General features: G+C 47.2%; 1 protein-coding gene across 2 annotated transcripts in view; it reads right to left on the reverse strand.

Annotated features, from left to right (window-relative positions):
• Nucleotides 1-1,133: 1,133 nt before the first annotated feature.
• Nucleotides 1,134-26,096, reverse strand: part of LOC311143938 (DNA repair protein REV1-like) — a 31,217-nt gene continuing 6,254 nt past the window's right edge. Inside the window, exons 2-22 of one of the 2 annotated variants that reach the window (XM_084179833.1) lie at nt 25,753-25,821; nt 16,281-16,413; nt 15,191-15,359; nt 14,724-15,110; nt 13,881-14,156; nt 12,864-13,732; nt 12,127-12,225; nt 11,474-11,726; nt 11,246-11,374; nt 10,909-11,063; nt 9,769-9,888; nt 9,381-9,601; nt 8,941-9,113; nt 7,827-8,056; nt 7,527-7,741; nt 6,665-6,940; nt 6,473-6,572; nt 1,981-2,177; nt 1,734-1,884; nt 1,485-1,587; nt 1,134-1,258 (exon numbers count right to left, since the gene is read on the reverse strand). In XM_084179833.1, coding sequence (XP_084035959.1) covers nt 1,147-1,258; nt 1,485-1,587; nt 1,734-1,884; nt 1,981-2,177; nt 6,473-6,572; nt 6,665-6,940; nt 7,527-7,741; nt 7,827-8,056; nt 8,941-9,113; nt 9,381-9,601; nt 9,769-9,888; nt 10,909-11,063; nt 11,246-11,374; nt 11,474-11,726; nt 12,127-12,225; nt 12,864-13,732; nt 13,881-14,156; nt 14,724-15,110; nt 15,191-15,359; nt 16,281-16,413; nt 25,753-25,809 — 4,425 coding nt within the window. In that variant the 5' untranslated portion in view covers nt 25,810-25,821 and the 3' untranslated portion in view covers nt 1,134-1,146. Of the gene's footprint in view, nt 1,259-1,484; nt 1,588-1,733; nt 1,885-1,980; nt 2,178-6,472; nt 6,573-6,664; nt 6,941-7,526; nt 7,742-7,826; nt 8,057-8,940; nt 9,114-9,380; nt 9,602-9,768; nt 9,889-10,908; nt 11,064-11,245; nt 11,375-11,473; nt 11,727-12,126; nt 12,226-12,863; nt 13,733-13,880; nt 14,484-14,723; nt 15,111-15,190; nt 15,360-16,280; nt 16,414-25,752; nt 25,822-26,096 lie in introns of those variants that run through there. The other variant, XM_084179832.1, reaches the window with a different exon arrangement.

Genomic DNA, 26,096 nt, shown 5'->3' on the forward strand with positions numbered 1-26,096 from the left:
GATCTTCAGAGTGGTGCCCTCTCCTATGTGATCTTCAGAGTGGTGCCCTCTCCTATGTGATCTTCAGAGTGGTGCCCTCTCCTATGTGATCTTCAGAGTGCTGCCCTCTCCTATGTGATCTTCAGAGTGCTGCCCTCTCCTACGTGATCTTCAGAGTGCTGCCCTCTCCTACGTGATCTTCAGAGTGCTGCCCTCTCCTACGTGATCTTCAGAGTGCTGCCCTCTCCTACGTGATCTTCAGAGTGCTGCCCTCTCCTACGTGATCTTCAGAGTGCTGCCCTCTCCTATGTGATCTTCAGAGTGCTGCCCTCTCCTATGTGATCTTCAGTGTGGTGCCCTCTCCTATGTGATCTTCAGAGTGGTGCCCTCTCCTACGTGATCTTCAGAGTGCTGCCCTCTCCTACGTGATCTTCAGAGTGGTGCCCTCTCCTATGTGATCTTCAGAGTGGTGCCCTCTCCTATGATCTTCAGAGTGCTGCCCTCTCCTACGTGATCTTCAGAGTGGTGCCCTCTCCTACGTGATCTTCAGAGTGGTGCCCTCTCCTACGTGATCTTCAGAGTGGTGCCCTCTCTTATGTGATCTTCAGAGTGGTGCCCTCTCCTATGTGATCTTCAGAGTGGTGCCCTCTCCTACGTGATTTTCAGAGTGCTGCCCTCTCCTATGATCTTCAGAGTGCTGCCCTCTCCTATGTGATCTTCAGAGTGTTGCCCTCTCCTATGTGATCTTCAGAGTGGTGCCCTCTCCTACGTGATCTTCAGAGTGCTGCCCTCTCCTATGATCTTCAGAGTGCTGCCCTCTCCTATGTGAACTTCAGAGTGCTGCCCTCTCCTATGATCTTCAGAGTGCTGCCCTCTCCTATGTGATCTTCAGAGTGCTGCCCTCTCCTATGTGATCTTCAGAGTGGTGCCCTCTCCTATGTGAACTTCAGAGTGCTGCCCTCTCCTATGTGATCTTCAGAGTGCTTCCCTCTCCTATGTGATCTTCAGAGTGGTGCCCTCTCCTATGTGATCTTCAGAGTGCTGCCCTCTCCTACGTGATCTTCAGAGTGCTGCCCTCTCCTATGTGAACTTCAGAGTGCTGCCCTCTCCTATGTGAACTTCAGAGTGCTGCCCTCTCCTATGTGATCTTCAGAGTGGTGCCCTCTCCTATGTGATCTTCAGTGTGCTGCCGTAAGTCTGCTGTACCACCATCTGCACGTTGTCCAGGATGAAGTCAAAGGCCATGCTCCATACAGACTCCACAGACTGCTGCATCAACCTGCCATGACATGAGAAGACATGCCTTAGCCCTAACACGCTTGGATATCTAATAAACTAAACACACATGGGAACAAAAGAGAAAAACATGAACTAAAATGGAATCTCAACAACAGGGGTAGAATGATCCGCTAACCCCAAACAGGTCCTATTTGACCATGGCCGAGTGGTACTTCACTGTGATACAGAGGGGAAGAGGGGAGAGTTAGACCATGAATGGACCGTACCTCTTCATATACTTGATGATCAGGTCAAGTTTCTCTAGGTCTTTGTCGTCGATCAGATCAGTGCAGTACTTGACTACCTGCAGAATGTCCTCCTCCATGGGGTCTGAGGGGGTAAAAGGACTTATAAAAACGTTTTGTTTTTTTACACAAAACCACATCTTCAACACAGTCAAAAACACAACTACTATGACAGCAAATGTCCCCCCTTTTCCATAGATGGTAGTGACCGACCCACTCCCCATTCTGTACCTGAGATGGTAGTGACCCATTCTCTGAGGAGTGTTCGGATGTCTGTAAAATCACAGGCTCCAGCCAGGGTGGGTTCAGGGCGAGGGGTGAACTTGGACAGAGTCTCTGGGTCGTCCTGCTTTAGGGAGGAGGTGGAAGGTCCATTCTCCAGCTGGATGGGGGTCAGTTCAGGTCAGTTCAATCACTATGCATCATTAATAAAACAGAAAACGCAAAACTGACCTTGGATAAGTGCTTAGGGGCTCACCTTGAGGCCATTGGGTACGTCCCTGGATCTGAGTGCGTGCGGTAGGGCTTTGGCCGGGCTGTTTCCTGGTGGGCGGGGCCTCTTTAGAGGGGAGGGGCCTTTCTTGGCAGGGCTGGCGTTGGCATTCTTCTTGTAGCGGCGCTTCATCCGACCCACCCCCACCTGCTTCAGATGCAACAGGGGGTTCCTCTGATCTGCTACAGAGAAAGAGAGGGGGGAGGGGTGAGAGGAGAGGGGACAAGCGAGGCGAGGGAAGGAGTGAAAGGTAGAGAAGGAAAGAGAGAGAAGGGGGTAATGCAATGAAAGTTTAATTTGATCATTAGTCGGTTCTATGGTTCTTTCCAGTGTATTGCTAAATGGCATATATATTGTATATTATATTATTATTATACACTATATTATTATTATACACTGAGTGTACAAAACATTAAGAACACCTGCTCTTTCCATGACATAGACTGACTGGTGAATCCAGGTGAAAGCTATGATCCCTTATTGATGTCACTTGTTAAATCCACTTCAAATCAGTGTAGATGAAGGGGAGGAGACAGGTTAAAGAAGGATTTTTAAGCCTTGAAACAATCAAGACATGTATTGTGTATGTGTGCCATTCAGAGGGTGAATGGACAAGACAAAATATTTAAGTGCCTTTGAATGGGGTATGGTAGTAGGTGCCAAGCGCCTGGTTTGAGAGTAGGGCTGAACGATTAATTGCATTCGCGATAATATCGCGATTTGACTGAACGCGATTTTCTAATCGCAACGTGCGCGATTTGAGGTGGTCACGTGACGCGACTTTTCATGCTGTCCAGCGCAATGGCCTCTTGCTCGACGGAACAGTCAGAAACTGACACAGCTGATACTTTAATATCGAAGAGGAACAGCACGTCGGTGGTGTGGAACTATTTTGGTTTTAAAAAAGAAGATGCTGAGCAGCGTCAGGTGTTGTGCAGAGCATGCCGTGCTCCGATTGCTACTTCACGGGGTAACACTACAAACCTGTTTCAGCACTTAAAAAAATACCACAAATCAATGCATGACAGTTGTATGACCAAAATGCCGAGCATCAGTGCGCGAGACAAGCCAAATACCTCAAGACAGGGATCACTGACAGAAATGTTCGAAAGTGTCACTCCGTATGAACGTAATTCAAAACGGCACGGAGAAATCACTCGGACAATAACCGAGTTCATAGCCAAAGATATGATGCCTCTCAGCACGGTGACCAAGCCTGGGTTCATGGCATTAATACATACGCTTGATAAACGTTACAGTATACCCTCCCGCACATACTTCAGTCAGACTGCCATACCGGAGCTGTACAAAAAGTGCAAAGAGAAAGTCGCCGCGGAACTTAAAACGGTGGAGTTTTTTGCTAGCACTACTGATATGTGGTCAAGCCGCACAGCTGAGCCGTACCAGAGTCTTACAGTCCATTTTATTGATGAAGATTTCAACCTCCGAGCTCGCTGCCTACAAACTACCTACTTCCCAGACGATCACACAGGGGAAAATATTGCAGCCGGCCTGAGAGAAGGGCTTGTCAGCTGGGATCTCCACGAGGAGAATCACGTCTGCATCACGACGGACAACGCGTCGAATATGGTGCTTGCTGCGCGGCTTAATGAATGGACGAGGCTCCAATGTTTTGGCCACAGATTACATCTTGCCATTGGTAAGTTATCGTGTGTGTGTGTGTGTGTGTGTGTGTGTGTGTGTGTGTGTGTGTGTGTGTGTGTGTGTGTGTGTGTGTGTGTTTGTGTGTGTGTGTGTGTGTGTGTGTGCGCGAGTGCGAGAGAGAGAGATGCGTCGATTAGTAAAGCTGAATATACAAATATATATAAATGATATTATATAAATCGGATGGGATTAAATAAATTCATACTTCCACTCCTTTTCTAATATGTAAATTCATTTTACTTGCTTATATCATATGTCTGTCTGTGGTGGAATGCCCACCTGCATTTTTTTTCTTTTCTTGTTTTTGTTTTTTACATGTTTTTTTAGTGTTTATGAGAGAGAGAGAGAGAGAAAGAGAGAGAGAATTGACATGCAAATAAAGACCCTTTGAATTGAGAGAGAGAGAGAGGATGTGTTGTGGATGTGTGTATTTCAGAATTACAGCTAATTTGAGTGTGTAATAGTGAGAGCCTTGTATCAAAACTCAAATTGTGTGTAATACACTACTTTTTATTTCTTTTAGAAAATGCACTCAAAGATGACAGAGTGTCAAGGGCAACAGCACTGTGCAGGAAGCTGGTGGGGCACTTTTCCCACAGTTGGAAGAAGAAAGCAGCCCTGACGGAGGCACAGAGAGAGCTCAAACTCCCTGAGCACAACCTCATAACGGAGTGCCCAACAAGATGGGGTTCTAAAGAAATGATGATTGCCAGAGTGCTTGAACAGGCCAAAGCCATTTCTCAGGTATTGTCTGGAGATCGATATGCACGCTCCCTTATCCCAACCTGGCAGGATATTGACGTGTTGGAGTCGATTCACAAGGCACTGCATCCTCTACTGGAGTTTACTGATGCTCTTTCTGGAGAGGAGTATGTAAGCATCTCCTACCTCAAGCCAGTTCTCCACCTTTTTGCCACATCAGTCCTGGCTGAAGATGCTGAGGACACTGACCTGACTAAATCAATAAAAACCAAAGTCCTAGCATACCTCAATAACAAATATGGAGACCCAAACATCCAGGAGCTTTTGGATGTTGCCTGTTTCCTGGACCCTAGGTTCAAAATACAGTACATCAGTACAGACAACATCCCTGCTATCAAGACTCGTCTGAAGACAGAGATAGTAGACTTGGCACAACGTACATATCATTGGGTAAATAATTATGTATTTCACAAAAACAAAAAATTTCTGTAAAATCTAACTGGAAAACTAATGGCTGTTGTTTTCATCTAATAGGAGAAGAGGTCTCGTACTGAAACTGTTCAGATGCCTCAAAGTGCACAGTCCTTGGGGGAAAAGACGAAGAGGTCTCTTGGCAGTTTTTTCAAGACCAGTTCAGCCTCTCCTTCTTTGCCTGTAAATCTTGAAGATGTCGCAGAGGCAGAGATAAACAATTACCTGATGACTCCTACCATTGATGGAGAAGATGATCCATTGGCTTGGTGGAGGGTGCACAAGATCAGCTACCCACAGTTGTGCACCATGGCACGCAAGTATCTTTGTGTACCTGCTACAAGCGCTCCCTCAGAGCGTCTTTTTAGCACAGGAGGGAATATTGTGACTTGCACTCGCTCATCCTTGAAGCCAGAAAAAGTCAATATTCTGGTTTTCTTAGCAAAAAACCTGTGAGCCACTGAGAACAGAACTGTTGGATAAGTATGGCTGGCAGTGCCATACTCGTAGTGAACTTTAGTCTGTGTGGTGTGTTATTGTTGTGTACTTGAGATAAGTGAGGCTCATCTATTTTATATTATAATATTCAAATCGTTTATAAAAAATAGTTTGTCTAAATTAAAAGTGCATTTCTCATTTTTTATTTATAACTTTATTTACTTTGATTTTACAAAATATTTTCAAAGCAAATTCCTTGTTTCAGTTGTGTGAAATGTTACTGACTTGGGAGCAGTAAGATACATACAATTTAAAATTATTTTTTTCTTAAGACTGTACCTTTTGCACACAGTGTTTACAAAGTTCATGCCTTTGTTTAAATTATTTAAATGCACAGTGGCAAAGCCACAGATGTTTCTGTAATGAGCAGTTCAATAAAAATGTCATTTATTTCAAGTCATACATGTTTGAATTTAATTCTAACAAATAGACCCAGCCTATGGGAAAGAACATTTCACACTAAATGTATATACTATTGTGTTGGTCATATTTAAATAATTCATTATGTTTTGTAGGGGAAAAAGGATAAATAAATTAAATCGCATATTAAATCGCAATCGCAATATTGGGGGCAAAAAATCGCAATTAGATTATTTTCCAAAATCGTTCAGCCTTATTTGAGAGTGTCAAGAACTGCAATGCTGCTGGGTTTTTCACGCTCAACAGTTTCCTGTGTGTATCAAGAATGGTCCACCACCCAAAGGATAACCAGCCAACTTGACACAACTGTGGGAAGCATTGGAATCAACATGGACCAGCATCCCTTTGGCACACTTTAGACACCTTGTAGAGTTCATGCCCCGATGAATTGAGGCTGTTCTGATGGCAAAGAGGGGGGGTGCAACTCAATATTAGGAAGGTGTTCCTAATGTTTGGTAAACTCAGTGTATATTATTAGATATATATACTGTATTCTGCACTACAGTATATTTCAAAAATATTAAACTACATAACATTTCAAAAAAATATTAAAGAAAATAAAAAATTTATACTAAAAATTTATACAAATAAAATAAAAATTAACATTGTAAAGTGGTTGTCCCACTGGCTAGAAGGTGAATGCACCAAATTGTAAGTCGCTCTGGATAAGAGCGTCTGCTAAATGACGTAAATGTAAATGTACTTTGGTCTGCAGTCTTACCCATGATTCCCTGGGCCTGGGCGTTCTCTCTGCGGCCGTACGCTGAATGCAGCTCCTCTTGGAGCTCTCTGGGGAGTGCTGCAAACACCTCTGGGTCAACCTACACACACAGAGAGACAGAGAGAGAGAATGTGTGTGTGTTTATAAGGGGTGTTGGCGTTAATGAGAAGGTTTACAGGTGTGTGTGTGTACCTGGGAGAAGTCAGGCAGTTCCAGTATGATGCCTGTGGAGCCGGTCTGTCCAGGCTGGTTGGGGATCTGAAGCACCAGTGTTCCTACAGGAGGGGCAGCGGGGGGAGGAGGAGAGGAGGGTAGAGGGGAAGATGAACGGGGAGAGAGAGGAGAAGAGGGGCTAAGGGGGTGGTGGTGTGACCTGTTGTGGGTTCTCTCTGTGTCTCTGTGGGTCCAGGAGCGCTCCACCTGTTCTCTCAACTCTGCAGGCAAGGCCTCCAACACTGACCGGTCCACCTGACATGGACACAGACACACACACGGACACACACACGGCACACACACACACGGCACACACACACGGCCCACACACAAAATTACTCTTGGGAAACCTATGAGTGAGGGCGCTTTTAAACTGCCGAAAAGACTCCTTAACAGCTTCTACCCCCAAGCCATAACACTGCTGAACAATTAATCAAATGGCCACCCGGACTATTTGCATTGACCCCCCCCCCCCCCCCCTTTATTTTTACACTGCTGCTACTTGCTGTTTATTATCTATGCATAGTCACTTTACCCCTACCTACATGTACAAATTACCTCGGCACATTGACTCGGTACCAGTACCCCCTGCATATAGCCTCGTTATTGTTATTTTATTGTGTTACTTTTTATTTAACTTTTTACTTACTAGTTTATTTAGTAAATATTTTCTTAACTTCATTGTTGGTTAAGGGCTTGTAAGTACGTTTTTCACGGTAAGGTCTACACCTGTTGTATTCGGCGCACGTGACAAATACAATTTGATTTGATTTGAAATGATGCTTCAAAAACAATGTTTTTTCAATGAAAGCAATGCACTGTTGAACTAGGGGTGAAGTACCTGGGAGGGAGGGGGGACCTCGATGCTGAGGCTTAGGCGTGTACCAACATGGTTAGGTGTGTGTGTAGTGGGTGGCGGCTCTCCTTTACTCGTCCCTGGGATTGGCTCAGCAGGCGATGTAGGGCAGGGAGTGGAGAAGGAGGGCAGGACTCTGGCAGAGGAACTATTTTCCTGACTGATGCATGTGTCAGTAATGGGGGTATTAAGTAGCGAATCTGAAGAGAGAGAGAGTAGAGGTCGGTCTATGGCTCGATGACTGGCTCCTTAAGGTAACACACACACACACAACCACACACCCACCTGTGTGGTTATGTTGGGCAGGGGGGCACTCAGCCAGCAGCATGTCTCTGACGGAGCGCGTTCTAGGGCCCGAGGGGTCCTGGGGGGTGGAGCGGGCCCCCTCAAGGAGCTGCACCTGGAGGCCCACCCCCCTCAGGTCCTGCACCTCCAGCCTCATTGTGTGGAACAGCTTGATGACCTCACTGGCTATCAGATGACCACTGTCTGTAAGCTGTGCCAGGGTCACTGACCTGAGAGAGGAGGGTAGAGGAGACAGTGAGGAGAAGAGGAGAGGAACACACACTCAATTATTGCGTTCATCCACATTGCGTTCATCCACCTCTGGCCTGCTGGCTCCCCTTCCTCTGCGGAAGCATAGTTCCCGCTCAGCCCAGTCAAAACTGTTCGCTGCTCTGGCACCCCAATGGTGGAACAAGCTCCCTCACGACGCCAGGACAGCGGAGTCACTCACCACCTTCCGGAGACATTTGAAACCCCACCTCTTTAAGGAATACCTGGGATAGGATAAAGTAATCCTTCTACCCCCCCCCCCCCCCCCAAAAAAAAAAATTGTAAAGTGGTTATCCCACTGGCTATAGGGTGAATGCACCAATTTGTGAGTCGCTCTGGATAAGAGCGTCTGCTAAATGACGTAAATGTGCCCTTGAGCAAGGCACTTAACCCTAATTGCTCCTGTAAGTCGCTCTGGATAAGAGCGTCTGCTAAATGACTAAAATGTAAATGTAAAATGTATGTCCCCGCAGTGTGTTCCTGACCATGTTTGAAATCTGTCTTGCCTACTATTTACTAAAACCACATACTGTGTACTAATTGTACTACAAACTATTTAGAACATACTTTTTTATTTTAAAAACGAATGCAGTAAGCAACAAATAACATACTAGGCTAATCCATGCTGAGAATGCCTCTCTCTAATGTTTATTTATGTAGAGTGTGAAAAGGCGATTCTCTTCCTCAATAGTGTGCAGCTAAATCTACTAGATGAAAAGCCAAAATGAGTACGACATCCTGGCATTTAAAGCATACTACATTTTCTAAATTTCACATACCATAAAAAAAGCCTATTATTTATGGGTATTCGGACACGGCTACTGTGTCCATTTGTCTCTCTCACCTGGCCAGATTGTCACAGATGCCATGACCACCGTACTTGGATGGCTCCACCGGGGCCCCTGCCTTACGGACCATGACTTTCAGGGTCACCCTGCGACCCCTAAGCCCCGCCCCCTGCAGACGCTTCTGCACCTCCATGGCCAGGTTGGTCAGGAACGACTCCACCTCGTCCACCTGGTGAGATGGAGAGAATTTTGAGAATTTTGAGAAAGAGAGAATGGAGAAAGTGATAGAAAAGCCTGTCACCTTGAACAGGCAAAGAAGAATGTCTGTTCTACAGGAAATATTCCATTCTGAACAATCTGAATATTCTGCCTCATTGAATAAGCCCCAGTTCTGACCAGTATAAACCAGTTCTGACCAGTATAAACCAGTTCTGACCTGCGTGGACCAGATCAAACAAGCTCTTACCCGTGTAAACCGGATTAAACAGATACGGACCTGTGTGAAGCGGATGTTGTAGTTCATCTCGGCCGAGACAGACTTCCTCTCCTTCTCGCTGCGGACGGGCCGGTCGTCCAGACCTCGGCAGAACCTGAAGAGGGTCTGACCGGTGCGCGGGCCAAACTCCTTCTGTAGCTGCTGCAGAGACACCTGCTGCAGGTCCCCACAAGACCTCACACCCAGAGATGCCAGCTTACCACCCATAGAACGGCCCACACCTAAGGGAGAAGAGGGGAGAGAAATAGAGGAATGGGTGGAGAGGGAGAGATGGAGGGTGTAGAGAAGGACAGTTTATATTTTGGAGATGCACAAGAAAGATGATCATCAGTTGCAGAGTAACTGTGTGTGTGGCGTGTGGCCAGCAGGTGGTGCTGTAATGCCTCACCTGGTAGGCTGGTCACTGTCTGGTCCCTGATGAAGTCATCCACTTCCTCTGACCTCAGGAGGTACTGTCCGTTGGGCTTAGCCTTTCGGGTAGCCATCCTCGCCAACAGGATGTTGGACCCTGGACAGGTCAGAAGTGAGAGGTCACAGAGGTTAGACAGGGTGTGTTACAGTGGGAGGGAAACTATGCTGCCCATCCGTTTCCAAATGCTTCATCCCTGTCACTAGCATAAAGCACTTTCACTTTCTCTGGTTTCCTATACTGAGTATTGCCAACCCAGACGGTCTTTCCTGAGACATTGTGCATTACATGTCCATTGCGTTGCACACAATTTAAACTTAGTCTTGAATGATGCATGCCAAGATATACCAGAGATAAGGGACTGTTGATATTGCAACCACACAACTCAAACGCCGGTTCACCAGTATGAACGAAATCGCAAACCGCTTTTTTTTGTTCAAGCCCTCAACTGTTGTCCGCTAAAGATGTTTGCATTTGCCAATTTATTGGCTGTCCAATATCCAGACGACCTGTCCCCAGAGATTCCTATACAGTTAACCTCTTTCCGTTGAGGCCGGCAATTAAGGAGAATGAGAGGTTCAATTAAAGATGTTGCAGAACTGCTGTATTTGAAGCACCACTCCCTCCTGTCCAGTTTCCCTGATGTGGCTACGGCAATCAAGCTGTTTTTACCATCCCTGAAACTGTCGCTTCTGAGGAGAAATTGTTTTCTAAACAGAAAATCATTAATTATTATCTAAGAAGCATTAGGCTCTCGGTCTGATGCGCTTTTGAACACCCAAGTCAGCTCCACTCATTGCTCAGGCGCTGTCGTTGCCTTGACCACCGATATCCCCTTATACTTTCAATCAGTTAAACGTTTTCTTTTTCAAGGCCTGAGGCACATTACAGTTACATTCCTTGATGACCAAGAAACAAACACTTAGCTTCCTAGTACATATGGAAATTAAAAAGGTTTATGAAAAACTTTTTGGAGGGTTACTGACAAAATGATTTATTAAATGTAAAAAAAAATGGACATTGATGACAGGCGTATGGGCCCCCAGAGTCTTACAGGGTCTACGGGGGGTGTCCAGTATGTGACTCAGGGGTGGCACAGGAAGGCGTGGAACTACTCACCCATGCCCACTGAGGCGGAGCACCCAGTCCTCTCCCTGACGTCTGCCCGGATGGCACTGGCCAGCTCGTCTGGTGTAACACTCAACTCAGCCAGCAGGGCAGAGCTATCCACCAACGCCTCATCACAACTCAGGGCCTCAATGTCGTGAGAATAACTACAGAGAGAGAGAGAGAGAGAGAGAGAGAGAGAGAGAGAGAGAGAGAGAGAGCGGAGAGGGTGAGGAGGAGAAAATAAAGAGAAAGTTAAATGAATTTGTTGTCCATCAGATGAGGTTGTACTACAATCCTACCAAGTAACCAATAGTCATGGTCTGTTCATCCATCCCTCCAGCCGTACCTGGCGAGGGTCTCGTACATGGCCAGGGCCACCTCCTTGTAGGCCTGGAAGTCATAAGGGACAGACTGCAGGGAGGGACACAGCTGCTTGGCCTGGCCAAAAAACATCCCGTTCCTCACCCCTGCCTGCCTGAGAGACAGAAAGAGAGACCACATATTACTATAGGGTAGAGGGTGTGCGTGCATGTGTGTGTGTGTGTGTGTGTGTGTGTGTGTATATGTGTTGTACCTGGCCTCATAGCTACAGGAGGCGATCTCAGCCATCGAGAGGGCAGCAGTATCCTGGTCAACACTGTTGCCGTGGGAGATGTGACTCTCCGTCTCTGATGATGTCATTTCCTCCAGGTCCCCATATTTCCTCTCTGACACAGCTGGATAGGAGTATTTTTTCTGGTAGTACTGCAGCTCCGGCTGGCGGTCAACACCAGGCCTCTGGACCACCCTGCCTGGACCACGGTTACTGGTCACCGCTACAGTCTTCCCTGGGGGGAAATGAGGAGAGTTGTGGTTAGTGGGCATTTAGGACTAGAATAGCAAATATGATACAAATACTTGAGTTTGTGCGTGCGTGTATACCTTTGAGGTCTGGTCGGTGTATGTGCGTGTATACCTTTGAGGTCTGGTCGGTGTATGTGCGTGTATACCTTTGAGGTCTGGTCGGTGTATGTGCGTGTATACCTATGAGGTCTGGTCGGTGTATGTGCGTGTATACCTTTGAGGTCTGGTCGGTGTATGTGCGTGTATACCTTTGAGGTCTGGTCGGTGTATGTGCGTGTATACCTTTGAGGTCTGGTCGGTGTATGTGCGTGTATACCTTTGAGGTCTGGTCGGTGTATGAGCGTGTATACCTTTGAGGTCTGGTCGGTGTATGTGCGTGTATACCTTTGAGGTCTGGTCGGTGTATAATCCCCACGGAGACAAAGAAACAGTCCATGTCCACATGCAGGATACAGGACTGAGGGCCAGGAGCAGCTGCCGAACCTGGTCGACAGAGGCGTAGGCAAGACCATAAGCAAATAGGTAAACTGGGATAATACTAAAGAGTTAATCAGGGTGAATACTTATGTAAATCAGATATTTCTGTATTTCATTTTCAATACATCTGCACATATTTCTAAAAACATGTTTTCACTGTCATTATGGGGTATTGGGTTAGATTATTATTATTTTTTTAATCCATTTTGAATTCAGGCTGTAACAACAAAATGTGGAATAAGTCAAGGGGTATGAATACTTTCTGAAGGCTGCCTTAATTTTGCTGGACCCCAGGAAGAGTAGCTGCTGCCTTGGCAGGAACTAATGGGGATCCATAATAAATACAAATACAAAAACACAGCTATTCATGGTCTGCAAAATACGTCACACTCAGACTCACACAAACCCTGATGACATTAACAACATGCAGAATGTTCCCTATGACATTTAAGAGAGGAGAGAGAAGAGTGTGTGTGTGTGTGTGAGAGAGCGATAAGAGAGGAGTGTGTGTGAGAGAGAGAGAGAGAGAGAGAGAGAGAGCGAGACAGACATTACTGGCCTGAGTTTTCTGAATTCACATACCATCGGACAGAGACCATCCAATCCATCCCTTCCAAACACACACCCACCCTACACCTCCTTACCCTCTCTCCTCTGGCGTCTGAGCCTGTCTCTCCCGGGGAAGGTGGTGCCTCCTGGGGTCCTCCTCCTGCTCTGCAACGTGTTGACATATTCAGAGAACTCACTCCTCCATGTGGAGATGTGGTGTAGACGAGAGTGGGAGTAAAACTCTGAGATGATCCCCCCGGTCTTCACCTTTGCTGATTGTTGGTCGCGGTGCGGAGGAGCGTCGTTTGAGGGAATGGGGTTGCCTGATAGGCTGTTGGTTTCCAGAGGGGTGGGGTTAGAAGTAAAGGCATTGTGGTGTCTGCCATTCAGACAGACAGTGGAAGGGGAGGGGTTTGGGTTGGCAGGGGGGAGTGGTTTCTCAGGAGGGGAATCTGACTGACAGGGCTTCGGAGGTGGAAGATCCAGGGGACGGGATGCCGAGGCAGCCGTCGCCTCCTGATAGGTGGGCGGAGGGGGCTTGCGTCTCTGTTCATTGGCCGGTTGTGCGTGGTGTCTGTGGTGAGAGACAGGGGGAGGGATGGGGGTGTTGGGAGGACTTTGGGGAAGTCTGGGGGTGTCATGTTGGATAGGGGGTTTGGATGGGGGGCTGGAGAGGTGCAGGTACACAGACACCCCTGTGGACTTGTTGTCAGGGTGCGGGGGTATGGATTGGGGAGTGTGGGGTAACCCCCTGTCTGGACTGGGTGTGGGTCGTGTGAGGTTAGGGGAGAGGACCAGAGGCTTTAAGGCAACATTCACAGGATGGGCGTGACCGTTGGTCAGAGGGGGGTCCTTCACCCCTCTGGGAGTTTTGACAGGACAGGGGTCCTCACCGCCCACCTCTTGCACACCATTCATTTTGGCGCTCTCCGTCTTGTCATAAGAGGTCAGTAATGATCCATTCCTATAGGACAGAGAGAGAAGTGGGAATTAAGAATCACAACATGGAACCAATGTTCTTTCTGTATTGACTTTTGTATGTTATTATGCCAGGAGAATACCCAAACATGGACCAATATACAAATATCAAAATACACCTAAAACACACTCACAGTCTCAAGTCAAGCTCCCGGTAGCTGTTCTGGAGGTGACTGGAGAAGTAGAGGCTGGACGGAGGTTGTGCCTGTCCAGGTTTGAAGTGCTCTTGGCTGGGGTTTGCAGGGATGGGACCGGGGGTCTGTGGGTGGGTGTAGGCTGAAGGAGAAGGCTGGATGCAGCCTAACTTGGGCTGCCCGTGGATGGGTATGTGGTGGGTGATGTGGCCTGGGTCAGAATAAAGGTGGTTGGAGGAAAAGGGTCTGAGGAGGCTGGGTCCTGGAGTGAGGTGGCTGGGGTGAGAGCGGCTGGCCTGGGGGTTGAGGTGGCTGGGGAGAGAGTGGCTGGGCTGGGGGTTGAGGTGGCTGGGGTGAGAGCGGCTGGGCTGGGGGTTGAGGTGGCTGGGGAGGGGGAGAGAGTGGCTGGGCTGGGGGTTGAGGTGGCTGGGGAGAGAGTGGCTGGGCTGGGGGTTGAGGTGGCTGGGGAGAGAGTGGCTGGGCTGGGGGTTGAGGTGGCTGGGGAGGGGGAGAGAGTGGCTGGGCTGGGGGTTGAGGTGGCTGGGGAGAGAGTGGCTGGGCTGGGGGTTGAGGTGGCTGGGGAGAGAGTGGCTGGGCTGGGGGTTGAGGTGGCTGGGGAGGGGGAGAGAGTGGCTGGGCTGGGGGTTGAGGTGGCTGGGGAGGGGGAGAGAGTGGCTGGGCTGGGGGTTGAGGTGGCTGGGGAGGGGGAGAGAGTGGCTGGGCTGGGGGTTGAGGTGGCTGGGGAGGGGGAGAGAGTGGCTGGGCTGGGGGTTGAGGTGGCTGGGGAGGGGGAGAGAGTGGCTGGGCTGGGGGTTGAGGTGGCTGGGGAGGGGGAGAGAGTGGCTGGGCTGGGGGTTGAGGTGGCTGGGGAGGGGGAGAGAGTGGCTGGGCTGGGGGTTGAGGTGGCTGGGGAGGGGGAGAGAGTGTGTGGGGCTGGGTTGGCCAGCTAGGGGGTTATACTGGATGGGTTGGGGGTGTAGATTGTCTGTGTGTAGATGACTGTGGCTGGATGTGGGAGTGTGGTGCCTGGATAGGGGCAACCCAAGGCTAGGGGCTGGGTTGTGGTTATTGAGGCTGGGTACAGCGAGGCTGTGGCTGGGTTGGAGGTGCCCATGGATAGGTCCTGCAGCCTCTTGGCCCTGGTGAACACACACACTGGGGAAGCTCAGGCCTTTCTGCTTGGCATAGAGCTGGTACTGCAGGTAGGACAGGAGATGGCCAGCCTTGATACTGTTGGAGGGAAAGAGGTATGTTCAAACACTAAGTATCATGTAGATTACACTACACTTAGACACAACACACACACACACCTGTCAGTGATCCACTCTGGCCGGACCGCCTTCTGGTCCATCAACTCCTGTATCTTACTGTTGGGCAGGTTGGTAGTGATGATGTGGGTGGTCTTAGAGCGGGAGTAGTACACATGGAACTGACCCCCATGCAGCATCATCAGCCTGCGCAGCTCGTCCGCACTGGGTTCTGGCAATAGAATTAGAATGAATAGAACTAACTCTGAAATCCTGATTCTACTCATTGTAAATCTATGGGTCGGTGGCTCTGCGCGCACACACACACACACACACACACACACACACACACACACACACACACACACACACACACAGGCAAGGGGAAAAGCGAGAGAGGAAAAACAGGGACAGACATATCTACCCCAGGCATATTATTATTTAATCCAGCCATGTCTTCTGGCATATATTTATGATGTATATCCATATTGGTTTTACAGATCTACTTCTTTAAGAGCAGAGGTCACAACGGAGGAGAAGAGACAGCGAGAGATTAAAGAGTAGTGTGATTTAACCAACCCTAACTAAAGCAAACACACAGAGTGAGAGAGAGAGAGAGAGAGAGAGAGAGAGAGAGAAATAGAGAGAGAGAGAGAGAGAGAGAGAGAGAGATTATTTCCATGTACCCCCTGTGATATTTTTTGAGATCATTTACATATCCAATGTATCTTTCCTGTGGGTCAAAAAAAGAGAGATTCCATGTTAGAGGACAGAAATGTGATTTTAAAAAAGAGAAGTGGAGATCAGAGGGGGAAAGGGAAAATATTGAAAGATGGAGAAAGAAATGATGGGAGAGTAGAGATGGAAGAAGAGATTGGGATAAAATGAGAGATGGAAAGGAGGAGGAAGCCAGGAAGGAGAGATGGAAAGGAGGAGGAAAGCAATGTGGAAAAACAGAATAAAGAGGTAGAAAGTGAAACTTCCAACAAATCGAAGAACTGAACCCCACATGAACCATGTCTATTATCTAGTAGTACACACACAAACATGAAAGTTAAATTGCACAGAAAGTGTAGTCTAGTAGCCATATGAGGGATCACGCTAGGATCAGTGGGGTAAGGGTGGGGTATAGGTTAACGCCCATGTGTCTCACCTGTGTATCCGTTGACATAGATGGCCACCCCAGTGAAGATGCTTGAGCAGGCTGCATCTTTCTGCCTCTCTCTGGGGACGTCCAGCTTAAACTGCTCATCCAGCTTGGACACCTTGGCAGCCATGTAGCCACCCTGCGCACACACAACAATAACCTTATAGTTTGTTCTAGCAAGAACACTCATGAGTCTCAGCTCCACACTTCAGACTGATATCAACTCTAAAAAGCTGGGTCCTCTTATCATGTCTGACACATACAGTCCTCTTATCATGTCTGACACATACAGTCCTCTTATCATGTCTGACACATACAGTCCTCTTATCATGTCTGACACATACAGTCCTCTTATCATGTCTGACACATACAGAGTCCTCTTATCATGTCTGACACATACAGAGTCCTCTTATCATGTCTGACACATACAGTCCTCTTATCATGTCTGACACATAGAGAGTCCTCTTATCATGTCTGACACATACAGTCCTCTTATCATGTCTGACACATAGAGTCCTCTTACCATGTCTGACACATACAGTCCTCTTACCATGTCTGACACATAGAGTCCTCTTATCATGTCTGACACATAGAGTCCTCTTATCATGTCTGACACATACAGTCCTCTTATCATGTCTGACACATAGAGTCCTCTTATCATGTCTGACACATACAGTCCTCTTATCATGTCTGACACATAGAGTCCTCTTACCATGTCTGACACATACAGTCCTCTTATCATGTCTGACACATACAGTCCTCTTATCATGTCTGACACATACAGTCCTCTTATTATGTCTGACACATACAGTCCTCTTATCATGTCTGACATACAGAGTCCTCTTATCATGTCTGACACATACAGTCCTCTTATCATGTCTGACACATACAGTCCTCTTATCATGTCTGACACATAGAGTCCTCTTATCATGTCTGACACATAGAGTCCTCTTATCATGTCTGACACATACAGAGTCCTCTTATCATGTCTGACACATACAGAGTCCTCTTATCATGTCTGACACATACAGTCCTCTTTTCATGTCTGACACATACAGTCCTCTTATCGTGTCTGACACATACAGTCCTCTTATCATGTCTGACACATACAGTCCTCTTATCATGTCTGACACATACAGTCCTCTTATCATGTCTGACACATACAGTCCTCTTATCATGTCTGACACATACAGTCCTCTTATCATGTCTGACACATACAGTCCTCTTATCATGTCTGACACATAGAGTCCTCTTACCATGTCTGACACATAGAGAGTCCTCTTATCATGTCTGACACATACAGTCCTCTTATTATGTCTGACACATACAGTCCTCTTATCATGTCTGACATACAGAGTCCTCTTATCATGTCTGACACATACAGTCCTCTTATCATGTCTGACACATACAGTCCTCTTATCATGTCTGACACATAGAGTCCTCTTACCATGTCTGACACATAGAGAGTCCTCTTATCATGTCTGACACATACAGTCCTCTTATTATGTCTGACACATACAGTCCTCTTATCATGTCTGACATACAGAGTCCTCTTATCATGTCTGACACATACAGTCCTCTTATCATGTCTGACACATACAGTCCTCTTATCATGTCTGACACATAGAGTCCTCTTATCATGTCTGACACATAGAGTCCTCTTATCATGTCTGACACATACAGAGTCCTCTTATCATGTCTGACACATACAGTCCTCTTTTCATGTCTGACACATACAGTCCTCTTATCATGTCTGACACATACAGTCCTCTTATCATGTCTGACACATACAGTCCTCTTATCATGTCTGACACATACAGTCCTCTTATCATGTCTGACACATACAGTCCTCTTATCATGTCTGACACATACAGTCCTCTTATCATGTCTGACACATAGAGTCCTCTTATCATGTCTGACACATAGTCCTCTTTTCATGTCTGACACATACAGAGTCCTCTTATCATGTCTGACACATACAGAGTCCTCTTTTCATGTCTGACACATACAGAGTCCTCTTTTCATGTCTGACACATACAGAGTCCTCTTATCATGTCTGACACATACAGAGTTATCTTATCATGTCTGACACATACAGTCCTCTTTTCATGTCTGACACATACAGAGTCCTCTTTTCATGTCTGACATACAGAGTCCTCTTATCATGTCTGACACATACAGTCCTCTTATCATGTCTGACACATAGAGACTCCTCTTATCATGTCTGACACATACAGTCCTCTTATCATGTCTGACACATACAGTCCTCTTATCATGTCTGACACATACAGAGTCCTCTTATCATGTCTGACACATACAGTCCTCTTTTCATGTCTGACACATACAGTCCTCTTATCATGTCTGACACATACAGAGTCCTCTTATCATGTCTGACACATAGAGAGTCCTCTTATCATGTCTGACACATACAGAGTCCTCTTTTCATGTCTGACACATACAGTCCTCTTATCATGTCTGACACATACAGTCCTCTTATCATGTCTGACACATACAGTCCTCTTATCATGTCTGACACATACAGAGTCCTCTTATCATGTCTGACACATAGAGAGTCCTCTTATCATGTCTGACACATACAGAGTCCTCTTTTCATGTCTGACACATACAGTCCTCTTATCATGTCTGACACATACAGTCCTCTTATCATGTCTGACACATACAGTCCTCTTATCATGTCTGACACATACAGAGTTATCTTATCATGTCTGACACATACAGAGTCCTCTTATCATGTCTGACACATACAGTCCTCTTATCATGTCTGACACATACAGTCCTCTTATCATGTCTGACACATACAGAGTCCTCTTTTCATGTCTGACACATACAGTCCTCTTATCATGTCTGACACATAGAGAGTCCTCTTATCATGTCTGACACATACAGTCCTCTTATCATGTCTGACATACAGAGTCCTCTTATCATGTCTGACAAATACAGTCCTCTTATCATGTCTGACACATACAGTCCTCTTATCATATCTGACATCATTACCCAACACCCTTGACCTACTGCAATTTGCATAACACCCCAATAGATGCACGGATGATGCAATCACCATCGCACTACCCTTTCCCCTCGGGACAAGAGGAATACCTATGTAAGAATGCTGTTCATTGACTATAGCTCAGCATTCAACACCATAGTACCCTCCAAGCTCATCATTAAGCTCGGGGCACTGGGTCTGAATCCCTCCCTGTGCAACTCGGTCCTGGACTTCCTGACGGGCCGCTCCCAGGTGGTGAAGGTAGGCAACAACACCTCCACTATGCTGGTCCTCAACACAGGGGCCCCACAAGAGTGCGTGCTCAGCCCCCACCTGTACTCCCTGTTCACCCATGACTGCATGGCCATGCACGCCTCCAACTCAATCACCAAGCTTGCAGATGACACAACAGACTGATTACTAACAACGACGAGACAGCCTACAGGGAGGAGGTGAGTACCCTGGCGGAGTGGTGCCAGGAAAATAACCTCTCCCTCAACGTCAACAAAACAAAGGAGCTGATCGTGGACTTCAGGAGACAGAAGAGGGAGCACGCTCCCATCCACATCAACTGGGCCGTAGTGAAGAAGGTGAAAAGCTTCAAGTTCCTCGGCGTACACATCACTGACATTCTGAAATGTTCCCCCAACACAGACAGTGTGGTGAAGAAGGCGCAACAGCACCTCTACAACCTCAGGAGGGTGAAGAAATGTGTCTTGGCACACAAGACCCTCACAAACTTTTACAGATGCACCATTGAGAGCATCCTGTCGGGCTGTATCACCGCCTGGTACAGCAACTGCACCGTCTGCAACCGCAGGGCTCTCCAGAGGGTGGTGCGGTCTGCCCAACGCATCACCGGGGGCACACTGCCTGCCCTCCAGGACATCTACAGGACCCGATGTCACAGGAAGGCCAAGAAGATCATCAAGGACCTCAGCCACCCGAGCCACGGCCTATTCACGCCGCTATCATCCAGAAGGCGAGGTCAGCACAGGTGCATCAAAGCTGGGACAGAGACTGAAAAACAGCTTCTATCTCAAGGCCATCAGACTGTTAAATAGCCATCACTAGCCTCCACCCAGTACGCTGCCCTGAACTTAGTCACTGTCACTAGCCGGCTACTACCTGGTTACTCAACCCTGCACCTTAGAGGCTGCTGCCTTATGTACACTATATATACAGAAGTATGTGGACACCCCTTCAAATTAGTGGATTCGTCCATTTCAGCCACACCCGTTGCTGACAGGTGTGTAAAATAGGGCACACAGCCATGCAATCCCCATTGACAAACATAGGCAGTAGAATGGCCTTACTGAAGAGCTCAGTGACTTTCAACGTGGCACCTTCATAGGATGCCACCTTTCCAACAAGTCAGTTCGTCAAATTTCTGCCCTGCTACAGCTGCCCCGGTCAACTGTAAGTGCTGTTATTGTGAAGTGGAAACGTCTAGGAACAACATGGCTCAGCCGCGAAGTGGTAGGCCACACAAGCTCACAGAACGGGACTGTGCTGAAGCGTGTAAAAATCGTCTGTCCTCGGTTGCAACACTCACTACTGCATTCTAAACTGCCTCTGGAAGCAACGTCAGCACAAGAACAGTTCGTCGGGAGCTTCATGAAATGGGTTTCCACGGCCGAAGCAGCCACACACAAGCCTAAGATCAATATGCGCAATGCCAAGCATCAGCTGGAGTGGTGTAAAGCCATTGGAATCTGGAGCAGTGGAAACGCGTTCTCTGGAGTGATGAATCATGCTTCACCATCTGGCAGTCCGACGGACTAATCTGGGTTTGGCGGATGCCAGGAGAACGCAACTTGCCCCAATGCATAGTGCCAACTGTAAAGTTTGGTGGAGGAGGAATAATGGTATGGGGCTGTTTTTCATGGTTCGGGCTAGGCCCCTTAGTTCCAGTGAAGGGAAATCTTAATGCTACAGCATACAATGACATTCTAGACTATTCTGTGCTTCCAACTTTGTGGCAACAGTTTGGGGAAGGCCCTTTCCTGTTTCAGCATGACAATGCCCACGTACACAAAACGAGGTCCATACAGAAATGGTTTGTCGAGATCGGTGTGGTAGAACTTGACTGGCCTGCACAGAGCCCTGACCTCAACCCCATCGAATACCTTTGGGATGAATTGGAACGCCGACTGCGAGGCAGGCCTAATCGCCCAACATCAGTGCCCAACCTCACTAATGCTCTTGTGGCTGAATGGAAGCATGTCCCCACAGCAATGTTCCAACATCTAGTAGAAAGCCTTCCCAGAAGAGTGGAGGCTGTTAAAGCAGCAAAGGGGGACCAACTACATATTAATGCTCATGATTTTGGAATGAGAGGTTCGACAAGCAGGTGTCCACATACATTTGATCATGTAGTGTACACAGACATGCAACACTGGTCACTTTAATAACGGAACACTGGTCACTTTAATAACGGAACACTGGTCACTTTAATAATGGAACACTGGTCACTTTAATAATGGAACACTGGTCACTTTAATAATGGAACACTGGCCACTTTAATAACGGAACACTGGTCACTTTAATAATATTTACATACTGTTTTACCCATTTCATATGTATATACTGTATTCTAGTCAAGTCCATCCTATACAACTATTGCTGTACATATACTATTCTATTCACATATTCTTCAGATATACTACATATTCTATCCACATACTGTCCATAATGTCTATACATCCCATATCACACACAGACCAAGGCACCGGAAACTAGGGAACACACACACACATATATATATATATTTATACTCTGTACCTCGACATTGCTAGTCCTAAAATGTATACACTTCTTAATTATTTTACTTTTAGATGTGTGTATTGTTGTGTATTGTTAGATATTACTGCACTGTTGGAGCTAGGAACACAAGCATTTCACTACACTGCAACAATAGCGCCGGAAGAAGATGGCTGCCGTTTTACAGCCCTCTAACCAATTGTACTATTATGTGTGTTTTTCCGCGTTATTTGTAATTTATTTTGTACATAATGTTTATGCCATCGTCTCTTATAACCAAAGAGAGCTTCTGGATATCAGGACAGCGATTACTCACCTCGCGTTGGACGAACACTTTTTCTTCAACGAGGCGTTCGCGAAGGATATTCTACAGACTCCAGACAAGGCCCAGATCCCCGTCATTCGCGTGAGGAAGAGACGGAGATACCGTGGACGTAGGTCGGGGTGCCTTGTAAAGATCCGACGGCGAACGAGTAAACTGCCTCTCCCATCAATCCTATTAGCCAACGTTCAAGCTTTGGATAATAAAATGGACGATTTAAGATTACGGTTATCCTACCAACGGGACATTAAAAACTGTAATATCTTATGTTTCACGGAGTCGTGGCTGAATGACAACAATGACAACATTCAGCTAGCAGGCTATACGCTACATCGGCAGGACAGAACGGCAGACTCGGGTAAGACGAGGGGTGGCGGTCTCTGTATTTTTGTAAACAACAGCTGGTGCACAAAATCAAATACTAAGGAAGTCTCAAGGTTTTGCTCGCCTGAGGTAGAGTATCTTATGATAAGCTGTAGACCACACTATTTACCAAGAGAGTTTTCATCTATACTTTTCATAGCTGTCTATTTACCACCACAAACCAATGCTGGCATTAAGATTGCACTGAATGAGTTGTACAAGGCCATTAATCAACAGGAAAACGCTCATCCAGATGCAGCGCTCCTAGTAGCAGGGGACTTTAATGCAGGGAAACTTAAATCCGTTCTACCTCATTTCTACCAGCATGTTAAATGTGCAACCAGAGGGGAAAAAACTCTAGACCACCTTTACTCCACACACAGAGACGCATACAAAGCTCTCCCTCGCCCTCCATTTGGCAAATCTGACCATAACTCTATCCTCCTGATTCCTGCTTATAAGCAAAAACTGAAGCAGGAAGCACCAGTGACTCGGCTAATAAAAAAGTGGTCAGATGACGCAGATGCTAAGCTACAGGACTGTTTTGCTAGCACAGACTGGAACATGTTCAGGGATTCTTCAGACAGCATTGAGGAGTACACCACATCAGTCACTGGCTTCATCAATAAGTGCATCGATGATGTCGTCCCCACAGTGACCGTACGTACATACCCCAACCAGAAGCCATGGATTACAGGAAACATCCGCACTGAGCTAAAGGGTAGAGCTGCCGCTTTCAAGGAACGGGACTCTAACCCGGACGCTTATAAGAAATCCCGCTATGACCTCCGACGAACCATCAAACAGGCAAAGAGTCAATACAGGTCTAAGATTGAATCATACTACACTGGCTCTGACGCTCGTCGGATGTGGCAGGGCTTGAAAACTATTACAGACTACAAAGGGAAGCACAGCCGCGAGCTGCCCAGTGACACAAGCCTACCAGACGAGCTAAACCACTTCTATGCTCGCTTCGAGGCAAGCAACACTGAAGCATGCATGAGAGCACCAGCTGTTCCGGACGACTATGTGATCACGCTCTCCGTAGCCGATGTGAGTAAGACTTTTAAGCAGGTCAACATTCACAAGGCCGCAGGGCCAGACGGATTACCAGGACGTGTACTCCGAGCATGTGCTGACCAACTGGCAAGTGTCTTCACTGACATTTTCAACATGTCCCTGACTGAGTCTGTAATACCAACATGTTTCAAGCAGACCACCATAGTCCCCGTGCCCAAGAACTCTAAGATAACCTGCCTAAATGACTACCGACCCGTGGCACTGACGTCTGTAGCCATGAAGTGCTTTGAAAGACTGGTCATGGCTCACATCAACAGCATAATCCCAGAAACCCTAGACCCACTCCAATTTGCATACCGCCCCAACAGATCCACAGATGATGCAATCTCTATCGCACTCCACACTGCCCTTTCCCACCTGGACAAGAGGAACACCTACGTGAGAATGCTATTCATTGACTACAGCTCAGCATTCAACACCATAGTGCCCTCAAAGCTCATCACTAAGCTAAGGATCCTGGGACTAAACACCTCCCTCTGCAACTGGATCCTGGACTTCCTGACGGGCCGCCCCCAGGTGGTAAGGGTAGGTAACAACACATCTGCCACACTGATCCTCAACACGGGGGCCCCTCAGGGGTGCGTGCTCAGTCCCCTCCTGTACTCTCTGTTCACCCATGACTGCATGGCCAGGCACGACTCCAACACCATCATTAAGTTTGCCGACGACACAACAGTGGTAGGCCTGATCACCGACAACGATGAGACAGCCTATAGGGAGGAGGTCAGAGATCTGGCCGTGTGGTGCCAGGACAACAACCTCTCCCTCAACGTGACCAAGACAAAGGAGATGATTGTGGACTACAGGAAAAAAAAGAGGACTGAGCACGCCCCCATTCTCATCGACGGGGCTGTAGTGGAACAGGTTGAGAGCTTCAAGTTCCTTGGTGTCCACATCACCAACGAACTATCATGGTCCAAACACACCAAGACAGTCGTGAAGAGGGCACGACAAAGCCTATTCCCCCTCAGGAGACTAAAAAGATTTGGCATGGGTCCTCAGATCCTCAAAAAATTCTACAGCTGCACCATCGAGAGCATCCTGACTGGTTGCATCACCGCCTGGTATGGCAACTGCTTGGCCTCTGACCGCAAGGCACTACAGAGGGTAGTGCGTACGGCCCAGTACATCACTGGGGCAAAGCTCCCTGCCATCCAGGACCTCTATACCAGGCGGTGTCAGAGGAAGGCCCTCAAAATTGTCAAAGACTCCAGTCACCCTAGTCATAGACTGTTCTCTCTGCTACCGCACGGCAAGCGGTACCGGAGTGCCAAGTCTAGGTCCAAAAGACTTCTCAACAGCTTCTACCCCCAAGCCATAAGACTCCTGAACAGCTAATCATGGCTACCCGGACTATTTGCACTGCCCCCCCACCCCATCCCTTTTACGCTGCTGCTACTCTGTTAAGTATTTATGCATAGTCACTTTAACTCTACCCACATGTACATATTACCTCAACTAGCCGGTGCCCCCGCACATTGACTATGCAACGGTACCCCCCTGTATATATAGCCTCCCTACTGTCACTTTATTCTATTGTATATATAGCCTCCCTACTGTCACTTTATTTTTTACTTCTGCTCTTTTTTTCTCAACACTTTTTTGTTGTTGTTTTATTCTTACTTTTTTGTTTAAAATAAATGCACTGTTGGTTAAGGGCTATAAGTAAGCATTTCACTGTAATGTCTGCACCTGTTGTATTCGGCGCATGTGACCAATAAAATTTGATTTGATTTGATTTGATCCGCAATAACATCTGCTAAATATGTGTATGTGACCAATAACATTTGTTTTGATTTGATTTGACAAGTACGGAACCTGGGTTGTTTGCACAATTCCAAGACCATATTATCCCACTGAGCTAAAGGGAGCCAATGGGACAATGTAACAGACAACGCCACGCTCATGGGTCACCATGGCAACGGAAACAGGAAGTTACTCACCCTGGAAGCCCAACCGTTGTCATCACTGTCTCTCTTCCTCTGTCCATCTCCACTCATACTGACAGACACCTGGAGGAGAGAGAGAGAGCGGATATTTTAGACGTCTCTAAAATGAGGAGTCAGGAAAAAAAAGGAGTCAGTCTATGTAACATACACCCCACCGTGTGTTTGTTATCAGATTTGCAGGCGATCGATCAGCCAGCTTTGTACACTAATTAGGCTTGTATTGTAATTAGTGATGGATACAGGGAGATTTCCATCAGGCCCCACCCTGATGGGGAGATTAAGGCTTACTTACATATCCTTTACCCTCCTTGGTCTGTCTCTTTGTCCCCCAGCACACA

Source organism: Coregonus lavaretus (assembly GCF_964263955.1).
Source record: "Coregonus lavaretus genome assembly, chromosome: 16".
In the NCBI taxonomy this organism is placed as follows: domain Eukaryota; kingdom Metazoa; phylum Chordata; class Actinopteri; order Salmoniformes; family Salmonidae; genus Coregonus; species Coregonus lavaretus.